We start from the raw sequence: 24,566 nt of genomic DNA on the forward strand, positions 1-24,566 counted from the left end.
GTGGGTAATATAAATAAATAAATGTATATGTATAGATGTGTATGTAGTTCTCTTGTGGAAAAAGAGGACTCTTATGGAGGAGTGTATGACATCTGCATTTTAATCTTAGTTTAGACAGAGCAAGTGAGCACCCCCAGAGACTGGTGTATCTATCAAAAAGCACTCATATAGCATGTGTGTTCCATTAAACATTTCTATTAGCATGTATTATGTAAATATACCTGCATATGTTAAGGAGGAAAATACGAAGGTGCTGTCTAGGCAATAAGCTATGAAACAATGTGCTACAGCCATTGAAGCTACTTTGGATGCTTGCTTGTCTCTTTACTTGTAAGCTGTTTAAAGTGGCTGTCACTTTGTCTTTGCAATTATCCATTGTAGAATTATCTCCTCTTTTCTCACTGGAAATCTGGTTCCCAGTTCCTGAAATTATGTTTGGCCTCCTGGCATCATTGGCTGCTTGGCAGCTGACTTTTTCCAGATCAAAAAATTCACTTTCTTCAAAATCTGGTATGTTGCAGAGTATGGTATGTTAACTGCATGCATTATGGGACATAAAAGGGATATTTTAATGTGCTAACAAAAGTTGTTAGAAAGCTTTTGTATGAGTTAGTACTGGTGAGTCGGCATGTACTGATTGTATTGTAATAATGCTCATGACTTCATGGGAGAAGGAAGATAATAAGGAATTAAGTAACGTATCTTAAAGGTCTCTACAATTTTCTCCATATAGTTTTCACAGTACAAACACTTTGTAATCAAAATACTTACAACAGGGCAGCATAATAGGAAAGTTTTGCAAGTTCTCTGCTTTGAGAATTTCACAGTTGTATACAGTGGATCACGAGTGTTTTAGTGTTATACAAACACTGTGAATAAATTATATTTGCATTTAGGAGAATAACATCTTTTCATGTTGATAACTATTCTGAGTATCTGGATAACCTCTAGTTTTACATGCTTTGTAGTTTATATTAGTCCAACTCCAGCAAACTAGATAGGATGTTTCCTTAATAGGAAAGCTGTGTGTGTTTGCAGTAAAGTGCAGAGGGAAAAAAAAAAACAAAAACTTTTTTAACTTGGAATACAAAATAAGTCACCTGTAATTCACCCTCAAGGACACTAAGAAGAAATAGCAGATCATCACGAGAGAGGTCCTCTCTTTTCTTGAAAGAACTTCTTTGCTTTTTCTCAGCCTTAGGGCTTCTTATGATGGTGCTGGCTTGGGGCACATCGTCCTTCTCCTTTGGCCTTCTTTGCACATTCCCTTTCCCACTGTAACCTGTTTCTTCTCTATGGTGGCCTTTTGGCCTTTGTTGGCACGGCTTCGGTCTGGTTGGGCTTTCTGCACTGTTACTTCTGGAACGCATGGTTTCTCTCTCTGAAACTGAAGGAAGGTGGGGAATAAAATAAAAGTTTTAACTTACAGAGAGTATAAAAATCTTATGCTAATTTATGGTAGTGTCCTTCTCTCCAGACTGGTAGTTTCCCCTCCCGCACTGGGCTTCTTGTCTTTTGAAAGGAGCTGACAGCCTTGCATGAACAAACAGGACTGAACTGTCATCCTTACTGGATCTCAAGTGGCACTGAAGGGAGACTTACCTTGTCCCGTACATCTGGAAAAATCTTATTGCTAACACTTGCAAAGGCAGCACCCTTAGCAGCAATACTGCACATATCAGTGCAGTCCAGATTTCCCATTTGAGAGATAGTGTGAGCTGCATGCTTTTCAGGTAGGTCCTTCATTAAGAAGATCTTTCTGTTTGTATTTCCCTTATTGGATAGCTGTGGATTTTTTTTGTTCTCTTTCCAAGGGAGAACACAAAAGCAGTCCTCCACTACTACAAGTTATGCAGTTGTGTTACTCGTAGTTCATGAAGCATAGAGGTTAGTACATGCAGACTGTAAGGCATGAGCCTCACCATACCTCTCCTTCCTCAGTGATCACAGTGCCTCCCTGTTAAACATGCTGTGTGAAGTCTTACTGCTTCTTTGGTGCTGCACTCTGAGGCCATCATACAACTGTTAGCACCTCACCACCAAGGGAAGCTTAGCCTAGCTTGTTCCCTTTGAAGTGCCACTGTTACATAAATGTACTGTAATGCCTGTGCAGACAAATTACTAATGCTGTATAAATACTGATTAATCTCAGGAACTCTGTTTTGCTTATCACCATTACAATTAAGGTATGAATGGATTATAATCCACCTCTACAGAAAAACTGTGGTGTGGTCATGGATACAGTTTAGCAGACAAAAACCCAATCATGCAACTGGGAGGGGAAATTATGCACATTCCACATACAGATAAATCACATTTTTTTCATATTAAAGTGTGAAGCCAATTGCTGGAAGTTGTATTGGTGAAAGCTTATTGGTCATTACTTTGCAAACAAATGAGGAAAGAAAGGCTTGAGCTCAACAGCAGCTGTTTGACTTGAAGTGGTGATTTTCTCCAGAAAATTGTTATGAGCCATGGGGGGCAGGAAATTATTGTGCTGTTGCTTTTTGGCCATACAGATCTGTGGCTGATAAAGTTTCCGGAGCTCCCCCTTCAGCCACGTTCTGAATCTAAATCTTGAGGTACTCTTTACAGCTATGCTCTTTAACCATGGTAATTTTCTACTGACTGCTATAAGCACATCTTTTTGCAAGAACAGAGGAAGGGGGAAATGCTTTTGGTTTGGTATGAATGGTGGTTGAAAGCCGGAAAAAAAATATCCAAAGCATTACAGAGAAAGCAAATGAAATTTCCTTTAATACTGAAGGAAACCTCTTCTAGTCAAAATCAGAATAACCTGTCTTTCATAAGAGAACTTGTTTCTCCTAGTGTCCAAAAACCAAGGTGTGTCAGAGTTGTGTGACATTGAGCACTGGATACCTGTTTGATGAAGCTCTGCTTCAGCGATCTCACGCTGGGATGGCATTGTTAGATTTGCCAGAGAAGTTACTATACTTCCTGAAGGGTATTACCTGTTCAAGTATCAACGCTTGCAATTCACATTTCTCTACACAACTAGTGCTAACATGTAGTACTTTGGTACCACGGCAGAAATGGTCACGTTTGTTTCTAAAACAGCAGTTCAGTCAAAACCTCTTGGCTGAAAACACAGAATATCTTTAGCATATTTTGAGAAATTACAGCATCAATGCACCTGATGTGATGGGAGAAATGAAGGTCTTGTCTTTCCTAAAGGTCTTTTCCAGTCTAAATTTTATGTTTAGTTTACTATCACTTCTTTCACTGAGGTCTGCTTATTTGGCTTGTTCATTTTTTGTATCTTGCTTACAACACATTGCTACTTTGGAACATGACTGATTTCCTTTCAGCTTCAAGTGTTGCATGTCTGCTTGGTTTCCACATGTGGGTTAATGGCTGGTGGTTGTAGTATCAGAGCTGTGAGCTGTGAGTTAAATCAGATAACCAAACTCACTTTAAGCTTGCCTGTTCTCTTTGCAATGCAGGCACAGGATGCAATGAAACATGTAAATAGCCCAAGAAGTCTTTCCATTTTTTTCCCTTCATGTGCCAGGTGCAGGGGCAGGCTCGATTGGATGTCAAGCTGTGAGACTTGTAACCAGGGTCAACATGGCATCCTTCAGTGAAGGGAAGTGAAACAGATGGATGATAAAGAGATTCTTACTTTTCCAGGTTTCTTTGGTTGGATGTACTGGAAACAGTGAACTTGAAAATGGCACAAGTCTCAGCAATCCTGATAAGATGGACATCTGCCTTCTGTTATTTTCTTATGTTATATACATTCTCTTGGTTTCAAAGCCACATGCCATGCATAGTTTTCACAGCTGAGGAGGCCTTGTGGTGACTCTTTTGAGCCTGTTGTGCCTGCTCCTTGATCAGGTAGATCAGTCCTTATTACACTGACAAAGAGCACTGGGTGCCTGAGAAGGTCAGTGAGCCTGCTGATTAGGTCACTCTCCTACAGGGTTGGTGCCTTTCCAGAATCCCAAAGGGGAGTTTTCTTTTCTCGTTGAACAGCCATTACCTACACTTCATTTGCATTTTGTTCTAGCATTTCTGAATGCCAGGGTCTACTATTAAACCTGCTAATGCAAATGTTTATCAGATGTAGCAATTAACACAAATGATTGAAGTGACATACTAAATGTATGCTTTAAGCACTTTTTAATTATTATTTGAATATACCTGACAAGAGAGACACAAACAGTCTGGTATTAGTAGGCTGCCTTATTGCTATGCTCATTTGTTGATTTATTTAGGCTTTCTTACTACCTGTACATTGACTGGCATTTTTTTTTTGTCTGTAGTGCTGCATGCATACATAATAATGATAGTACTAATAATGTCTTCAAAGGATACAAATATGACAGATTTGGAGGAGGGTGGAATATTTCTTGTTTGCTCATTGGATACTTACTAATTTGAATTTCTATTTGAGTTAAAACCAAGAAGATGGGAAATACCCATTCTTTTTCAGTTCTGTTCTGTTCAGTTCTTTTCAGCTATTGTACTTGAAACTGTCTGTGTGTTGTCTGATGCTAGTGCATCTTTAAATTGTGAGCCTTTATGGATGTAGCACTGTCTAAGGGACTAACAAAGTGCTCCTGACAGTTCAGGCAGATTACTGCTGCCCTTGCACCAACGTAGGGAAATGATCACTTGTAGTCCATAGGATGCTGGTTTTCTGTAAGGTTATTAACCCCTGGAGTGGCCCTAATGTAATGCTGAGAGTGGAAGCAGTGTCATTTGAAATTTTATAGCGGCGTATTTTGGTAGATTGGGTTATCTTCTTTGAACAACTCTTTCCATTTACTGGAATGGTAATGAAAAGAAAATTCTTCGATATTTTGGAAGGTGAAAATGTTAATAGGGTCTTAAAATTTGGGGGTGTAAGTTGTCTCGTGTCACACAAAAAAAGATATTTCATCCTTCTTTAGCTCTCAAGATCAGCTTGATGAGTACAAAATTTCCCGTTTGCCTGTCTGCATGTCAGTCAGTTTTCATTATAAATCAAGTATCGATGGGGTTTGCATACAAGAAAGGTAGCTTGCAAAAAAAGGTTAAGGAAGTGTTCTTTTTCGTAGTAGTAGCTGTAGTTCGTGAACAGTCTCTGTGGTTTCTCCTTGAGTGTGAAATGTTGCATTTTGTGACAAACTCCTATATGAAAATTAAGATGTACAACCAAAAAGGATGGCAATACAGAATAACTACCAGAAAAAGTCAACAGCTTCTAAGAAGGAAGAAAGTAAATGAGAAGATTTGGTTGAGCCCTCATCTATGATCTGGATCAAATAATATATACTAGGGAATGTAGCTACAGGAACAGAAGAAACAAAGATGCATATCAGCATTCTCATATGATTAGAACGTGATCTGGTTGCATAAAAATTAATGAAGATTAAAAGGGACCATCCTGATCACAATGTCACACCTACTGACATCACAAACAATCATGTGCTGGGTATTTAATCCAGATGAGTCCCTGGACTGGACCTCAGAACTATGTGCTTGAACTCTCAGTGCCTCAGGATGCTCTCTAACAGACCATCTTTTAGCTGGTTTTTTTGAACTTTACTGCCTTGTAAGTGTGCTGAGGTTACTATTCTGAAGTACTGTTTTTTTGAGTCCTGATACATGTTGTCTGTTTTACTGAAGAGTTTGCAGCAGTATCTTGCTTGATGTCACAAAGTGATGATTTCCAGGCTTGCCATTCAGTGCAGCTTGGTAGACTGGTCCCAGTTTCAAAATGGAGCAAAGCTGGCTTACATTGAAAAATTTTGGTAAGCCAAATTCTTGCAAGCAACATACTCAGCAAAACTTGAATCTATTCTTAGCATTCATGTTTTTATTCTTTTTATAGTCTGTTTCTCGTTCTGTTTTCTAAAGAGCTTGCTCATCTCTGAACATCTATGCTGTCTTCCTTGCATATAAAGGAAACATTTTCTCTTAGTGATGAGCAAGTAATCTGAGGGATCAAAATATACTTTCCTGAAGAGCCAGATGAATAAATGACCAAATGTTTCTATGATGTTAACTTGGTCTCCACCCTCTCAATCATATTCTGAAGGAGATGAAACTGCGTTTGTCTCTTTGGCAGCAGCGAACAAGCAGGTGGTTCAGAAATCCTTGCACTTTTGTGGGAAAAACTGAAATATCCTTCAGAGATGACTTCACCACAGACACCGAAGGGTTTTAAGAGGCATCCATTATTTTTCCATCTATTTTTCCCCTTACTATTTTCTCTTTAGGTTGTGATTGACTTATGAGCTAAGAAAATCCCTCACAGGATCAAATCTTCTCTTAATCCCAGGGTAAGGATCCTGAATAGTTGAGAAACTTCTTTTTCTTCCAGAAATCCATGACTAAGCAAGGAATTATGTCTTTCTGTTTTTTAACATCTCTTAAGGTGATATAATAACGCTTTTGATTTGCTGAAATATTTAGGACTTCTACCAACAGACTGACCTTTAGGACTGAAGAGATTATTGCTCAGTATGTCAGCATTATGGGAGAGCACAAAAGCATACCTTCTCTTTCAGAAAGAGGTACGGAATCCTCCTTCCATCACTGTGAATGTGCTTTTAAGCACTCAGCTTATTTGTTACAGGACATTTTTTTCATTCCCATGTAGAAAAGCTGCTGTGAAGCATCATGTTCAGCTTGATGCGCCATTGTCTAAGGATAAATTAATCTGCTGTCCCCATTCTCTTGCCTTCTTGAGTGGCCATGTGCCAGGTATTGTGCAGGCAGAGGAAGGGGCTTTTGGCAAGTGGCCACATCCTGTGTTGTGCCAGGGAAAGCAGTAGATTTGTCTTGTTCTCTTTCTGTAGTTCTGGTGTGGCCTGTGGGCAAGCTATTGAACCATGCTGAGCAAAAAGAAGAAATGAAAACACCATCTTATTAATTGGAATCCCAGGATCTGGCCGTCTCATGGCATCACTGAGCCTTTTCTGAAACTGATGCTTTCTGACAGAACGCGTTTCTCACTTATTACGACTTTCAAGTGGAGAATGCAGAGCTTTGTGGTAGTTTGGCACTACTTCCAAAGATACAGCCCTTCCTTTTGGGCAGACTGTTTTAGCATTTTCCTTGAAAACCATTTGCAGTGGCATCTGTCCAGAAGCTTGTTCTGTTGTAGTAAGGCTGATTACCTCATTGGGACCGTGCTCTCATTCATAGTTGACTCTTGTGCTGTTTTGGTGCATGTGCGGGGCAATAAATGAGAAGAGGCTTCTTTCCTGCAATAGGTTCTTCACCTAAGGGCTCTGGAATATATACACTTTTCCATCTTGGCATGGAAATTGCAAGATTAAACTGCTTTTCTGGGAAAACTGAAGAAGGAGTGCTTACCTGCTTAGCCTCATCCATCTGTTGGCATGTAGAGTCACAGGGAGTCAAGTGGGAGCAAGACAGAATAGATTAGAAGTCTGTTTTCCTCTCATGGAATCTTTTCAAATCTTGGACTTTGAAGCCCTCAGGAGTCCTGAAGGAACAGTGCTGTCATTGTTCAGAAGAGGAATTACTCATATGGGAAGAAAATCTGGATTCAACAGAGGATGCAAACACTCCCAGACAGGAAAAGTGCATGGGTGAAAGCTGGATGTCATTTTTCTGTTCATCATGGCTTATGCTCTCTTGACCACGAGTCAGGTTTCTCATCCCCTGGAGTTAGGAAGCCTGTTCTGAGTAAGTAAGATGCCATTTGGAGAATGTTGGAGAATTGTCACGTTAGTTACTTTGTTTATGGTAAAGGTACTGTACAACTTCCACCACCTCTTGTCTCATTCCCATTCCAGTGATGCCGCATTTTGCACATATGCAGTGATTGGACTCCCTGTTGTATTACATAAAACTTCTCTGACAAAATGGACTGGTTGCTTTGAAATCACAGAGGCTTGGATTCCTCGTGAGTTCCAGTTTGGAAAGCTGTGCTTTGAGAATATTTTTTGATATGGGCTGAACTCTATTTGTCATAGGTTGTAGCCTGGCACATGCTTCCAGTGTAGCTAATGGTCAAAGGCACTCCCATCACTTTCTCCTCTTGCTAAACCCTTATTCCGTCTCTTCCAAAGGCTTTTTGTGAATGCAGTTCTCCTACTCTGATGTCCAGCATATTGCAAAGTTGATGGTAGTCTTAGAAAACTATAGCATATGCATCACTTTATACATACACAGTTTTTGTAGTAATGGGTTAGACACAGTGGATTTGCTGGAGGTGATTTATCTTCTCAGTGAGGGACTACACATGCCACAAGGGCAGAACATGTAGATCAGGTTTTAGTTTTAGCGGAAGGATGACTGTGGAGTCTTGTGTGGGCCTTGAATGTGCTGCAGCAGTGAGACAGCATTAGTATAATTCCACATTTTTATGGGTTCAAAAGTTTGAGGAGGAATCAAAAATAAAAGTAAAATAGCTTGATTTTCTTCAGCTTTCCACTTCTGGGAATTGAGAGTTGTGGGGAATTTTATTCAATTACACTGAAGTACTTCTGAGTGATTAACGTGGGGGACTTTTTCTCTGTTTGTTTGCTTGAGTTTCATTATTTTTTCTTTGCAAAGTAAAATGTTCAAAATTTGTCTCTTAATTAGGCACTGTAAATGTAATCTTATGAAAATCAGTGCAGGGAGATTTGGAGGACATATGAAAAAATGTTACTGTAACATCAATTCAAAGTGTTCGATATGGAAAAACTGCAATGCTGCATTATGTGTTTGTCAGTAAAAAAATTAACCTTGCAGTTGTCTGTATGACAGGGTTTTGTTAGTAAATTACACTGAACTAAAATTCAGCAGTTTCAATTTCGGCTAAATGAATTTGCTTTCCAAACATATGGTTTTCTCGTTTCATGAGCATAAAAACGAGTTAACATTATTTAATACAGTGATTGTGGTTTAATACTTAATGTTCAGCTGCTGTAATTTTGGCTTCAGTGCATAATTATTCTGTAGTTTACAGCATTATCCACAGTGAATAATAGTGCTACATGGGAAGAAAAAGTTAGTATCTTAGATATTATTTATCTAAATTCACCTTTTTTTCCTGCATATTCTGAGATTAGCTGAACTGTAGGTATTGACATAGCAAAAAATTTCAGCTCCAATTTATTTAAAACGCTCTAGTACATATAATGAAATATTAAGAAGAAAAGAGAGCAAAGAGAAATAAAGAAGCATTAGTGGAGCCAGGTTTTCTACTGACCTGTCTTTCCTAAGTGATACTAGACCCACACTCCCACTTCTTTCCCTTTGCCTTTCTCTCAGCTCCTCCCATCTTCTCTGCAGCCACCAGAACAGCCCCATGTTCTCTGCACATCTCCCAGGAGGGCACCTTAGCGAAGGCAGCAGCTACTGTGGCTGGGGCTGAACCCAGAGTTTCATTTTTTGCTCCCTGTGGCAATCTCTTGTCCCCTCCTTCAGGTTCCAGTCTTCCTGGACTTGGGGAATGTCTTTGTCTTTGAGCTCTCGTCCCGTCTCTCTGGAATTGGCTTGAGAAGAGAAATCTTCGATGGACCAAGTGCTTAGCCCCATTGCCAGGGAGGAATAGTACCTATGGTTTATTCTAAGTTTTCCTGCTCACTGTTCCTGCTAGACTTACAAAATGAAATGCTATAGAAGTCCTGGTCAAAATTACTCTTTCTTTCTACCAAACATTGTACAAAAGTACTTGAAGGTAATGTCTCAACAGTGGAATTAAGGTGTACAAATCTGTAACAGTTTTGATAGAGTTTAAGATCTAGGGGAAATTTCACTGTCACAAGACTCTCTGAATGCTCAATATCTTTGCTTGTCTCATAGCTGGCAGGTACTTGCAGTAAACAGGAAGCCTGCAAAAGCAGATATTCCCAGTGCCCTGACAATGTAGGTTATTGCCCACAGTTCTTTTGGTGCCTTCTGCAGTCTTGATATAGCCAAAGTGCCATCATTTTGTGGTAATTATGAATATTCCAAGGTTAGTTTTGTATCATCAAATTTTATATATATATCCACTTTTTATATAGTTCCCTCTCCCCCAAACTTCTCACTTCCCTCCAAGTTGGACACTCATTATGTTCTGTTTTAATCTAGACAATATTGTCAATTTGATGGTTTTCTTAAAATATTTTTATTAGCATGACAAATCTCTTCCAGTGCGTTTTTTTGCATTTCTGTCTTCAGCAATGAACTTTCCCTACACAAGTGTATGTGTGCATACCATCATGACTTCAATGGCCAGTATATCTTCTATGATAGTGTCCTTCTATTTTGATGGACTGGACCATGATTCAGGCAGAGAAGGACATGTGACAAACAATGTTCTTCTGAGCCCTTAAACGTGCTGGTTGAATGGTGTGATTTCATTTTGAAAACAGCATATAATCACAACTCTCCAAACACTACCTAATTGAAGAAATATATTGTTATGGTATTATCAGCTATAATTCATATTACGTTTTGGGCTTGGTACATGCCCACTAGATAAAGAGGAGGGGAAGGGGGGGCAGCAGCTGATAATACCAGTGCAACAGAGGAGGAAGAAATTAAGGACGTTTCTTTTATTTTAGTGCGTGTGTGTGTTTGCCTATGCACACAGTGTCTTACAATTTGTGTACTTAGTGCATGTCTGTGTAATACTCTACGCTTGTTGCTTGAGGGAAAGACAAGCGGTCTTCCTAAACTATCAGCAAAAAGCAGTAAATGAATTGAAGTACTTTGTTTTCAAGGTGAAAGCAAGATAAGCAAGAGTTATCAATTGCATGTTGCCTGGTGTTAGTTATCTTGTCACCTCACAGTAATTGGTCTGGGTATCCAAATCCCAAACTTCTTAAGCCTTTTGGCCATCATAGAATCATAGAATGGCTTGGGTTGGAAGGGATCACAAGGATCATCAAGTTCCAACTCCCCCACCACATGCAGGGCCACCAATCTCCAGATTGGTACAAGACCAGGTTGCCCAGGGTCCCATCCAACCTGGTCTTGAACACCTCCAGGGGTGGAGTATCCACAGCCTCTCTGGGCGAATAAAGAGAAGCCATCTTCAGTTCCATTTTAGTCATTTTTGATCTGCTTGATATTTGCATGGAACCCATACAACGGGCCTCAAGTGAGACCACAGTGAGGACTACCAGGACAATACCTTCAAAGTCAGTACATGTTAATTTTCTTCAAGGGTATTTCTGACAAGCATAGTTTTGTTGAGACAGTTCTTTGTGTGGGAGGGTTCTCTCAGTTTAGCTTTTCTCCACACATGAAAATAAACCACAGGCTTTTAACTATCCTGAGAAAAGTTCCTTCAAAGAAAGATCAAAAGTCTTTACGAATGTCTGAGGAAGCTGCAAGGCTGCCTCTCTTGTGAACTCATGTCTGTGGAGAACTGACTGAGACAATCAGTTTCATTATTCCGTGGACTTGATCATTTGCAACCTACTCTGAGAGAGAAGGATTATTTGGAGAAGGAGACAAGGGAATCTATAGATGCCCTCTGATTTTTACCAAGATATGAATAAAAAAACTTTTAATAAACCAAACTCTCTTGTTTTTGCCACTGTATTGTGTGCAGTGTTTGAGTTCAAACAGTTGTCTTTGACACATGTTCACTAGCTCAGTGTAAGTGCTAATTGAATAACATTTTTAATGCAGAATTTTATCTGCTTTTGTGGCTATTGATTTGATGTGAGATGTCCAGATGTGGCTTTCAAGGCTTCAAAGAAATGGTGTATTTGATTATTTTTGGTTTTTGTTTGTATTTGGTTTGCGTTGCCCTAATTTTCCATCATCTATTTCTGTATCTAAGTGATACAGAATACATATTAGCCAGACTTTGAAAGTTTGTGAACTTCTGGAATTTCCCACTTTAGACACCTTCTGGGACAACTGTTTAATTTTTGTTCTTCCCAAACTACTGTTCTTTTTTTCTTAATTTTTTTTGTAATACCTGTTTGACTTCATAAACTGCATTTTCTCTACATCAGAGCAATGCTTTATGTGCTGTGTGGTAGTGGAAAATACTTAGAGAGGCTATTTAGAACAGTATGTTGCTTTTCTAAATAGAGAGATGACTGTTTTTGTCATGTTGACACCAAGCATCTAGGAACAATGCTAGGTAGAGTCTCAGGTTTGTATCTAAACTTAGGATTTCCAGGTTTGTGTTTGTTTTCATTTTTTTTTTAATTGATCTTCACACATTCAGTGTCAATGACTATATTCTGCTTCTGTCTAGAAATCAGAGAGGAATCTTTCATTTGTTTATCTGAGAAGAGAAAACACTCAATTTTTCTTCATTTTTCTTGGGTAGTAGGGCTGGTTTTGTTTTTTGTTTTTTTGTTTTTGTTTTTTTGTTTTATCTGCATGTTGGATTTTCATTATATATCTTAAAATTCTGATTTTTTTAATGTTTGGAAATCTGGTATTTTGCATTGTTGTAGTTGGGGAAATCCTGAGTTTTTCTTCATATTTGGTAGTACTTAAACAGTGTGATTGCTTTTTTTTTCATTAATAACAACGCATAAGTATATGACAGCAGGCCTTTCATTTTTTTTACTGAGACAAGGTTCAGCTGTGCAAAGAATTTGCTCTGTCATTTTGCTTTGTCATTTTACTTTTCCAGCTGCAGCCACAAAATTGCAGCAGCATGCTAACTAACAGTGATGGAAGATTGTTCACCCCAGTCCCCACGCCCACATTCTCCAACTTTAATATCCAAATGAGAATTTAGATGAATTAGGTAAATAACCTAAGTGGTTTTTCCCAGGACTTTAATGGAAATGACATTTCTCTCAGATTTCCAATTGTCTCTCTGTGATCGTTCACCTGAAGAGCAGACGTTTTCTTCTGGAAGAGAAGTTTTAGGTTATGGAGGTATGATGGAGGAAGGAATACTGGTGAATAGCTCCAGTTCTCTGCTTGCCTTGGGGCTAGAAGCATTGATGACCCATGCCCCATACCTCTGCCACCCTGTCCCACTGCTGCTCTCTTGTGCTGTCACCAAAGATTGTGAGGACTGATGGTACGGTGTGACTTTCATGAGCACTCTAGGGTTGCAGGCTACTGTAGCTCCTGAAAAGTTTTGAGAATGCTTTTATTGCTAGAATTTAGTGCAAGATGAAGTCACTGTTGTGTTGCTCTTTTGAATCAAATTTCTTTTTATAACAAGAATCTGGATATGTGTTTTTAGTTGTTTTGGAGGCATTTTCTTTTATTTTTGTTGACTTTTACTGATTTTGTTGTTTTTGTTCTTATTTATTGTGGTCCTATCTGCTCATTTTGTGGCAGCAGGATTCTCTTAATAATCTGCGCACAGCTGAAAGCGAAGGAAACGTGAGCTGCCAGGTAGATTCTCAAGTCAGCTTTGTAGTCGGTTTTAAGTTTTTGAAGAATGTTTCATTGAGTTTGATATTGCCTTAAGTAAAGTCAAAGTAAAATTATGACTTTGAGTGATGGCTTATATATTTTTTTAATATTCTTATTAATTGGTGACTGTGGCTATGTGCATTTGCCAGGAAAAAGTGAAAAGCACAGAGTTTGAAAAGTAAGTGAACGGGGTGAAATTAATTTTTGTATGTGTTCAGATTACAGATTTTACTAGCCATGACATTCATTATTATTTATTGTAATGGCTTACAGTTTGGGACATTCAGATCCCACAGGAATATGCTCCACTCTGATGACGCAACTTTGGAAAATGCAATAAAAATGCACTGGAAACCACAGCTTTCTAATAGGAAGTTTCTTAAAAGTTATAAAGTTAAATTGCCTCCACATAGAAAAAAGGAATTGGAATGAAGTTCAATAAGTGAAGTAGATGGACCTCCTGTGTGTCCCTAACTACCTTTTTTTCCCCCTCCTTGCTTGAAATTTTGTCTTGAGGCCATACTCTGTGCTTTGGCATAGAGAAGATGGAGAAAATGTGTATATTCCTCTCGTTGCTCCATAAGGACACCACAGTTCCACTGCACGAGCTTCATGCTCAAAAGGGGAATGTTGCTGTTTTCTGTCCACAGCTGGGACTTCTCCTGGGTTTGATTACACCATCAGCCCTCTGGAGCGGGGCCAGAGCAGGGCAGGCTGGAGAGGTGGCACATGCTGTCCTTTGTTCCTTTCTTTGTTTTTCCACTTGTTCAAATCAATAATGGCTCTGGCCAGCTTCTGGTCCAATTTTCAGTGGGAGCTGAGAAAAGGGATTTTCCAGGCATGAAGAGACGTGTGGGCATTTTAAAAGGTTGTGATGTTTGCAGAAAGCCTAAGGGGGTTCTGTTGCCTCGGTGCCTTCTCCTCCATACCTCTGTAAAGGCTGCTTTATCTTTTTGAAAAGTATGGTAATCAAAACTACCATGAAAACAAAGTCTTGATATCCCAAGCCAAGCAAAGCCTTGATACACCCCAGCACCAGCTGCCGTATGCTTAGTTGGAGGTCATTTCTCTGGCTGTTGGCACCCGAGGGAGCTCCCCAGCCTGTCCACCATGGTGGTGACAGGCTGGGATGGAACAAGATGCAGACAAAGTAAGAAGCAAGTGCTGCAAATGAGGCCTTTCTGCTGATGGTGTTCAGCATTGCAATGATCACAGGAAGATTTTGGAAGCACTCAATGCCTGAGCAGCATGTACCATCTGTGGGGTGATCTGTCAGGGAGTAATTGTTTTGGTCTCAGCTGCAGCCATGTTGGTTCCTAGTGGTATCTTGGCAGCATGGTCATGTATGCAGTTTTTTAGGTGTGTTGAGGAAGGCATGAGCAAGTAACTATCAATATTTGCATTTGCATGCAAGTCCTTCCTAATGAAGTAGTGAGTCATATCCTGCTGGCACACAGGGCCTCCTTAGAGCTGCTGTTTAGTAAGACTTCACTGTCATTATTTTATCTGAAACTAATATTTAGCTCCTGGGAGTACTATGCCTCTTCTGCACATGAACAGTGCTAATTTGTTATATGTCATGTCAGGAAATAAATGCCACTTATGAAAATACCTATGTACCACATCTGAACATATCCTCCTAACTCAGTGCTGCACAAGAACACGTCTCTCTGATAGGCATATATGAAAAAAAAAAATACACTTCCTATTCAATTCATTCCTATTCCTATTCAAACTTTATATGTAAGTCCATTTGTGAACGTTTGCTTAGCATTCAAAAAAAAGCACACACAAAAAAAAAATCCAAAGTAGCCCCATTTGATTTCTGAATTGTTGTTCAATGGTTGTAAAGGAGTAATTTTTACCCACAGTGGGTGTGGGCCTCATGATCAGACATTCCTGTGCATTAATAGTATTTATGTTCTTACTCTTTGAGGATAATTTTTCTGTAGCACTCTATTCCAAACAATTCCATTTTGAGTAAGTGAACAAGCATTTGGAAGTGTTAACAATGGAGTGGATTTACCCTGATTAAAACAGTACACGGCCCTGAACAGTAAGCTGTGCCTGTATGTGCAAGCGACTGGTTGATTGATGATCACAGATCCTGTGTTTTCTGCTCACATTTGTGGAGCTGAAATGAAGAAAAGGTTATTAAGTGAAAGACTGGAGAACCTGTCCTGTGTCATTTCATACCAAACAACCAGCCAGCATCAGAGAGCACACAGTGTGAATTTCTGCAAGCTGCCCTCTTGCGGGTTGGCCTGCAAAGGCTGTGGGGCTGCACGTACAAAATTTGTAACAGGATTGAGGACTGTGTTTTTGTGACCCTTGTTTCTAGTATAAATCAGAGTAAGTATATTTTCCTTTACGCAACCAGCTCCAAAATGTAGCTTTCGTAAGAATCGCAGAGTCACAGAATCGTAGGGGTTGGAAGGGACCTCCAGAGATTGAGTCCAACCCTCCTGCCAAAGCAGGTTCCCTACACCAGGTGACTGGTGTATAAGGTCTAACATTAATGCAAGCATAGTTGTTAATGAAGGAAACAACTCTAGAGGCAGTAAGATATTTTCACCTTACTATAAGTGTTAGTCATTTCCTTGCTGGATATCTAGAAAAAAAAGAAAACAATAACAAATAACATCCACCCCAAAAATCAGTGGAACAGGAGAAGGGAAGGTATTTTCATGATACATGAGAAGCAAAACTGACTGTCCCGATTGGCTTATAGAGTATCAGAGCTGAAGGGTGAGGAGAAGAAAAATGCTTACATATGATAAAAAGTGAAGTAGATCGTCACTCATAATACTGTTAGTAATAATGACAGTAGAACTGTTTTATCACACACCAAAGCTTAATGTGTATGATACATACTTTTACCTTATGTGAGTCCTGGACAGAGTATGTACGTTTATACTCAAAAGCTTTGCATGAGTGATACTGTTTTATCATAATTTCAGGGTCTTTTCTTTTTTGCAATTCAGGGATGCAGACCTGAAACTTACTCAGCTATTTGAGATTGTTTATTTACTTACGTAGATTCATAGAATCATAGAATCGCTCAGGTTGGAAAAGACCTTTAAGATCATCAAGTCCAACCACAACCTAACCATACTACCCTAACTCTAACAACTCCCCGCTGAATCAATAGAATATGTATGGCTGCAAGCAAATGCTCTAGCAGTAAATAACAGGGTTTAAGCATCAAAATTTGTTTCAGGAAATTTAATTAAAATGGGACAGTTTTAAGTTGCCTTTCTGCCCTTCAAGAGAGTTAAATAAAATCTTCAGTCTTTTTTGAGTAAAATGAAAACAGGTTTTTGAGAATGCGTATTCCAATTCTAGCGCTGTTTTATCAGTATTTGAATGATGATACATGTTAGATCCTAGACATAGTTCTGAAGTGCCTCTAAAAAAAATGACAAGAGTGATTGCTCCGTTCAGAAATCTGGTCATCTTTACCTCAAAGCGTCTGCATTCTGCAACTCGGAGTGAAATTGTTTCTGTGAGAGTATTGCAGTGCACTGCATCTCTTCAGGGTTTGGATGATGAAAAAGCCTTGTGGCAAATTCTTGTGGTGTTCTTCATATAGCCATTAAACCAACAGTATCCCAACTGATGTCCTTTATGTTCTGTGATCAGCAGGATTTGTCAGAGATGCAGGGTTTCAAGAACCTGGACTAGATGTAATTCAGTTTAGCAAGTTGAACTTGATGCTAAATGATTACTATTGTTCAGGGCCCATAAAAATAGTTTGGAGGCTTAGTCAGAACTACAGTAATAAATATAGCGTGCAAGCTTTGAAAAAAAAATATTAAGAACAGGATCCTGTGAAGTTATACAGGCCACCTGTGCAAGACGTAACCCTGTGGAGATTTAAGGCCGTCTTCCCAAGGGGCTTGTACAATACTTGTCAGAAAGAGCTTTGTCAAATTTGCAGCTGCGTCACTAAATGTGGACCCTAATCATCCCCTCCTCTGCTTGGCAGGTGTAGCAGAGGCAGCATTGAGGCTGTTGTCTCATGCCTGGCACAGTAATGCTGGCCAGCCTGGCTGCTGAGGGAGCCCCAGCCGCTGGCAGCGTCCCCTGTGGGATGGACAGTCCTCACTGAGCCACTGTGTGCTGAAGCACATCTCTGCACCATGGGAGAGCAGGGCTGCCCAGCAGAGAAGCTGGAGGATGGAGGATATGCCAAGAGGGAAGAAAGGGGCCCTCGGTGAGACGTGTACAGCAGCTTTGGGAAGTGACCACTATTACTGGCATTATTTTACAGAAGCTATATATGTCATTATTATAGGATGAACTGCACAGAGTGTCTGGAAGCATGAGAGTAATGCTGCATCCTCAAATAAGGCTCCTGTGTACTTACGTGCATGAATAAAAATACGTTTATGAACACTTACTGTCAGGGAAAACTGTGAGGACTGAGTCCATTACACCTTGTAGGAGTCTGAATTCAGAGGCTGGCTTGTAAAGTCCCTAAGCACAGAGCTGGGAGAACTCCCTGCCATACTCTGTGCTCCTCCTTCCCAAAGGAATTGATGTTGTCTCTCAAAGATGTTGAACTGCATCTTCAGCACAATATACTTGTATTTGTTTTGCTGAGGCCCTGCAGAATTGGCCAAAATTGTAATGGAAAGTCATTAAATTGCTTATTAGCAAGCTTATTAGCCTGCTTAATAGTGTGCTTTTGTTTATACCTCATGAAGATCCCTCTTTGCTGTACTGGAAGTATGTGCCTTAGCACCTAGCACTGATCAGAAATTAACGTTAATTTCTTTAACAAACAAAGCCCTCCCAGAAAGCATCATTTTGCCTTAGTGCAAGCATATATTTGGTTCTACATAAAATGTAGTTACAATTCTTCATCTCCATAAAATATAAGGTAGCATTGGATTACCAATGCTCTGTCTGCTAGGACTGTCACACCATGACTGTTGAAATGGGAAAGAAAATGTAGATATGGTGCCTGATTTAGAGCTCAGAAATCCTGAGTGACACACAAAGTAAATGGAAATAAATAGTTTCTCATAGTATGATAGTCAGGAGACACTCCGTGATTTGATTTGATACCATTCAAACAGTCACAAGAGTTAAACAAAGTCAAATACTTCCTTGCACAGCACACGTTCATACTATAGTAGTCAGTGCCACAGGATAACACAAAGGCCAGAAATGTTGGTAGGTTCAGTAAGAAGACTCATGGAGGATCAGTTCAGTTGTGATTGCTTAGCAGGTTGCTCTGGAGACAGCTTAAATCATAGCTGAAGGCAGGCTAGGAGGAGGATCGCTCTGATGATGTTCCCTTTTTCTCCTTGGCCAAGCATCTGTCTTGGCCCCAGTCAGGAAGGTTTTGGAGTTAGTTTGACCACTGACTTTTTTTATGCATTTATTCTTTTGTAGGGGTGAGACTACTTGTTCTCTAGTACCTTTTAAAACTGGATAGTGAAATACATTTTGTTGCAATGCACTGATTATTTACAGCAGGGAGTCAGGCTAACTTTGCCTCACTATACTGTATATATCATCAGTTACAGCTGTCACAAGTCATTATTTCCATGAAGAACAGTGATTCATCTTTCCATGAGTCGTCAAGAGATCTCACTGTGGGAGTAAAATTTTAACTCATGTCACCATTCTGGAAGAGGAAATACTTGAGTTACAAATGGAGACAAGACATGATGTTTGGGTACATGTGTTTTCAGTTGAACAGGGTTGTCTTTAAGAACTTCTGTCTCTCTCCGAAGTGTTTTGAGTGAATTTATTGTTTGTTCACTGCTAGCATCAGCATAGTTGTTGCACAGGAAGAAAGCTTGCTGTGGTGGAAAAGTACCTTCCAGCTTTGCCTTTCAAATGCAGCTCAGTCGTAATCTGGAAAATCAGCTTTGTATGTGACAGTCTTTTACTTCAGGCTTTTTTTTTTTTTAATCTGCGCTAAGACTGCTGCTGGTGATGCTATTCCAGCTGATGTTTTAACTAAGAATGTATTTCTCCTATATTACTTTTATCTATTGAGTAGAAATTTACCTTATTTTTCTCTAATCACTTGTGCAAGCAATCTATTCATCTACTTATATTGCGAAGGCTTGTTAGACATGAGCTCACTACAGCAGCTTTGCCATGTGTAGGCCTATGAATTCTGGAAATTTTGGAAAGAGGAGGTACGTGGAGAGGAGAATTTAGGGATCTAGTCATTAATAAATCCAGTGTATCAGAAGTTACTTCACACTTTGGTTAAGTCCATGCGTTGAATTCTTTGTTTTTATTTTTTGCCTCGGTCGTCTTTTTCATGCTCATTATACAAAGACTGCAGGGGAGTTGGAATGGAATTTGGAAATATCTGAAATCCAAATGTCACAGTTTTATGAAGAGAATAAATATGTTAATGAAGAGCATCTGTGTAAACTTGGGGTAACGTTGTGCATATTTTGAAGTATTGTATTTCTCATGAAGAGATGTCTTTTATGTGAATGTCGGTGCCAATGCTGAATCAAAGGACAATATTCTGAGAGGTCTTTGAATCCCTACCATGATAGGATGTAATACTTGGACCTGCCCTTTAAGAGCTTCATTGTGGTGCAGTATTTCTCCCAGATTCTAGTCTTTTGGAGTTAGGAAGCTAGTATCCCTGAAGTGATTTTTCACAGCATAAGCCATTTTGCTGAAGAGTCTTTTTACAGACTGGGGGGTCATGAGCTTTCTGAAGCCACATGAGTGATGACAGTCAGAGAAGCACTGTGAGAATGTTTTCAATCTACTTTATCTTTTGGTGTTTCTTGCAGCACTCTATAGCTTAGGCAATGGTTGCGGTAAGAGGCAATTAAATTGATGTAAAGACCAAGTTGATTTGACATGTTTTTTAACCAAGTGTTTATTAGTTGAAATAATCTTGGGCGTTTTTTGGCATAATTTATGTTTGAGTGGGAACTTGACTCATTCTCAGAAGTCTGTGTGTATTTGAGCAGTTTAAGCTGGTGTTACCAAGTGGAACAGTGGGAGGCTTTTGGCTTATATTTAAGGAGTATGAACGAGAGCTTCTACCTTGCTGCCTCCAGAGCCACGAAAATATTAATAGAAATCAGAGATGCAAGAAAAGATTATTCCATATAGCTTGTCAACTTGCCAGTTCTGGCTTTTTCCTTGGGCTACTTTCCACTGTTTTGTTCCATCTACTTTTAAGGATCACAAGGGATGAGACTTCCTCTGCACTACTTTGGAAATGATTTTGCAGTCCTCATAAGACTTTGTGATTTTTTTTCCCTCGATGTCTCGTTTATACTTCCCAGTCTTTAGATTTCCGTGACAGAACCTGCACCCAGACTGACAGGGGTTGCCTTCCTGTTAGCTTTGGCAAAATGATCCATGCTCCGCTCTTGCTGCTCTTTCTGGTTTTGTTTAACAGGGTGAAACGGTGAACATTTACATGCTTCAAATTACAAATGTTTTAACGTGGGCATTGGGATGCTTTCTGCAGAAGGATGCTGTGAATATTTAAAGCCAACGTGCACGACTAAGTGAAGTAGCTGTAGCTACTGTCTTTTACCGTATTCTCCTTTGTTTCTCTCAGACCTATTCCCTGTACAGAGCTGGCATCTCTTACATGTGTTGTTTCCTTCATTCCTCTATCCCTGATCCCTCTTCTCTTTTCTTTACTGCTGAGGTGCTTTTGCATAAACCCTGTGATAGCCCCATGAAAAGGCCCATTATAGCCTACAGAATTATTCATGCACTTTAAGCTATATAAAGATGAAGTCTCTGATTTAACAGTAGGTCAAAGGAAAGGACATCATTTAAGCTGCTTCATAAGATTGGACAATTTTTTCCCCATTTCATCAAAGAGAATTTGTCCCTGAAGAATGAGTTGTATGTATCTCAAGAGGTAGGGGCCAGTGCATACAGAACACAAGGCAATATTGATTTGAACTGTTAGAAGAGCCTGCAGGACTGTGGTAATTTTTGTAATCGACTCAAAGCCCTAAATGTTTCTGGTCTGTTATTGACTTAGTCTCCTCTATTTCATATATATACATGTATATATGTATATGCACACATATCCTCTAATCGGTATAGCTATGGAAAAAAAAAGGGGGGAAGGGATTGAGGCAACTGAAAAACAAATGTAAATAACAGTATATGTGTTTTCATTTTTGGCTTTGGGAGGTTACATATTTTCTTGATTCCTAAGAATTACTAAGTCTTGTTTGCCCTGTAAAGAGGGATGTAGGCTAATAGAAACCACAAGGCATGAGCTTCATGCAGGGGTCTCTTATGCTGAAACAGTGCAGATAGAATTACCAGTTACTGTATAATTCTCAAGTGCTTCTGGATTTCTGGAGCTAGAAAGGCAGGAAGATTTTGACCTTTGTTGTGAGGCTCCTGAAACAGTTGGTTCCTAAATGGATTTTTAATACTTGTTCAAGGGTCTTGGCAAGAAGATGATGTCTGACAATTTAAAAGTTCTTTACAGGAGCTGTTGGAATCCTGTGTTGTGTCCTGATACCTGCGGGCTCTAGGTTGTCTGTGGGCCTTACTCCTTCGTAATCTGATTTGCAAAAACGTATCACTCTCAGTTTAGAGGAGAGGAGTGGGAGAAAGTCTATGAAAATTGACAATTTTGCCCATTTATCTAGAAATAGCATTTTTTCCTGGTTCCTAGCTCAGCTGTCTTAACTTACGTAGCTTCTTGTGGCAGAGATGCCAAAGGAGGTGAGATGCCAGAAATAGCCGAATACAGGGTTCCTTCCTCGTTTTTTTTTTCTTTCCATAAATCTTATCTGATTTTTGGCAGATTTTTTTTCCTGTACACTACAATATTGACTTAAAATACATTTAATAACTAAGTGGTTTGCAGATCCTTTGTTGGGATCAGCAGCTTTGCCTTACTCAAGTCCATCAGTCTCTTTCCAGCACTAAATTATTTTAGAAACTACCAAAAAGAAAAAAAAAACAAAAACACAAGAAAGCAACACATAAAAACGCACCACTCCTATTACTGTGGTGCTACATGATAATTATCAGCTTAAATGAAGCATGCCTTAGCCATCTCACTAATTGTCAGTGTCCCTTTAGCTCATTAAGAATAGTGTACGCTACATTCATCCTGATGATTTTGTTCCTGGCTTGGGAGAAATAAAACCAAAGTGATTCATCTAACTTCTGTAACACTGCACTGGACTTTCAGGCCACTTCTGTCAGTCATTCATAAGTGTGTGTTAACCACAGACTCATGGGATTTTATAAAGGAACTCCCTTTTTTGGTCAGAAAGAGGGGAAGTGGAACAGGAGTTCTTCTACCTGCATTGTTGATGCTAGGTTGGCATAAACAATCTGTTTAATTGAGAGCAGCATGATGTTTATTGCAGTGCAACCTCACACAGTGTTAGGAGGCTGTCATTCGATTCTCGAACCCAGTGAAATTTAGAAATCTCTAACATTCACATTAGTTATTGTATTTTCTTTGTTTTTCCTGGAGGCACAATTGAGTTAATTTCTTCTGTGTTGGCTCCCTTCTCATATCAGCCTTTAGCTTACTGTGTGCAATAAGGTGCACCATGGCAGCTGCTTTTTGAAAAGCTACTGTTTGGAAAGGAGGAGAGAGGGCGGCCCTGCAGACCTGCACACACATGCATGCACTTCATCTGTATACGCCCTAGCCCAGGTGGGGACAGAAGCAGCCAAAGGCATGCTAAGTGCTTTTGCGAGACAAGATCAGTTTGGGGAAAGACTTTTTTTTCCTTCTTTCTTTCTTTCTTTTTTTTTTTTTTCTTTTTCTTTTTTCTTTTTCTTTTCCAAGGTGAGTTTGTAAATGCTTTGTTAGATCTGGCCTGCACCCTGAAGTGTTGCAGTGTGGTAATAGATGAGCTGAGTTGCTTGCTGCCAAACCCTTGTGAAGTATGAGTGGTACACAGCCTAGGGAGGGAACACCTCTGTGTTAGAACTCTGCCAGCCCTGATATTGTAACCAAATCATGATTTAAATCACAGATGCATCACAGTGTCCTTGAAATAAGTTGTATACTATGTCTGCTTGACAAAAATTGAGAGAATTCACATGACTCATGTGAAGGCGCTTTGATAAAAGGAAGTAAGGAGATGTGGAAATTGTGTTACCAAAACACCAGTGCAGCATGTTTTTTCTGTCTTTTCTGACATGCTTTTACGTAAGTAAAACTTGTATTCCAGACGTCATCGGTCAGCACCACAGTAACTTTGTCCTGAACCACAGTGAATATAACCTGAGCACTAATTCTGGCTTATTTAATGACAATATGGGTATGTTTGATACATGTCAATCGTATGCTATTGAAAGATTCATTCATTCACTGAGCTCATGCTAGCAATTATGGGATTGCCACTTCATGAACAAGTTAAAATGCTTTGTGATGGCTCTCCTGACCTGAGAAAGCTTGTTTTAAATGTCAGGAAGCTTTGTAATGGTGTTTGGGATGTAAGTTTGTGGTGGTACATTATAGCTAAGCTCTGTGCAAATTCAGAGTGTGTTTTCCCACTAAAATAGGTTTAGTTCAGCTTTACTGGTTGTCTTGAGCAGCTGTACGATTTTATTTGCTGAGAGTCAGCCAAGTGGGTCTCAGTGGGACGATGCTGATAAACCTTACTACTTTAAACCTGTCGCTCTCTCTCTCTGCTGTTCTCAATATAATGTCTGTCTGTCATCTGTGTAAATGATACCATCTTGCCTCCCCAGCTGTGTTTGGGCCTGGCCACTACAAAGGTGGTATCACTTCTCCATTTTATATAATGAGGCTTGTTCACGTTCTTTTCCATTTTTGCTCACCTGAAAAGCTCAGTCTTTTACTTCCCTCAGTTAAACGCTTGGAGATTGGATGATGGAAGGCATCTCATGCACCCTGAAAAGTCATTATTACAGTGGTGTTCCTCTAACACTGTGAAGTCTGTTTTGATGAGGAAGTGAATGTGTTAAGGACGCTGGAGTTTCAAAGAAATGCTGTAAAGTATCCCTACAATTCTAGCTTACCTCACTCTTGTCAAACAACAGTGATAATATCCAAAAACGGGTGCAAGACAGGAAGTGTTTCAGGAAGCTATGTTTCGTGCAAAGACATCAGAAATGTGCTCTCCCAGAGGGCCACTTATTGTAAGATCCATATTAATTCAAAGAAAACAGTAAAATTCCAGAATGTGTTTTCAGAAACATTATTTCTGTCCAAAATAACATTGCATGTTGTTCTAGTGTACAAATGGCAAAAACAGACAAGTGAAGCAGTCTCTGTTTTTGAAGTA

General features: G+C 39.5%; 2 protein-coding genes and 1 non-coding gene across 6 annotated transcripts in view; 1 reads left to right on the forward strand and 2 right to left on the reverse strand.

Annotated features, from left to right (window-relative positions):
* Positions 1 to 24,566, forward strand: part of CMSS1 (cms1 ribosomal small subunit homolog) — a 230,348-nt gene that overhangs the window by 80,555 nt on the left and 125,227 nt on the right. The gene's annotated exons all lie outside the window — the stretch shown is intronic.
* The window catches only part of FILIP1L (filamin A interacting protein 1 like), a 198,645-nt gene that overhangs the window by 77,259 nt on the left and 96,820 nt on the right, over positions 1 to 24,566 (reverse strand). For 3 of the 4 annotated variants that reach the window (XM_042866563.1, XM_042866566.1, XM_042866565.1), the window contains one exon: positions 1,101 to 1,387. In XM_042866563.1, the coding sequence (XP_042722497.1) occupies positions 1,101 to 1,387 (287 nt within the window). Of the gene's footprint in view, positions 1 to 1,100; positions 1,388 to 17,708; positions 17,755 to 24,566 lie in introns of those variants that run through there. The other variant, XM_042866564.1, reaches the window with a different exon arrangement.
* LOC122178441 lies at positions 1,811 to 1,968 on the reverse strand. Its single transcript, XR_006178333.1, has one exon. It is a non-coding gene; the product is annotated as a U1 spliceosomal RNA (small nuclear RNA).

Source organism: Lagopus leucura, unplaced genomic scaffold (assembly GCF_019238085.1).
Source record: "Lagopus leucura isolate 7727_CA_CO unplaced genomic scaffold, USGS_WTPT01 Super-Scaffold_100001, whole genome shotgun sequence".
Lineage (NCBI taxonomy): Eukaryota > Metazoa > Chordata > Aves > Galliformes > Phasianidae > Lagopus > Lagopus leucura.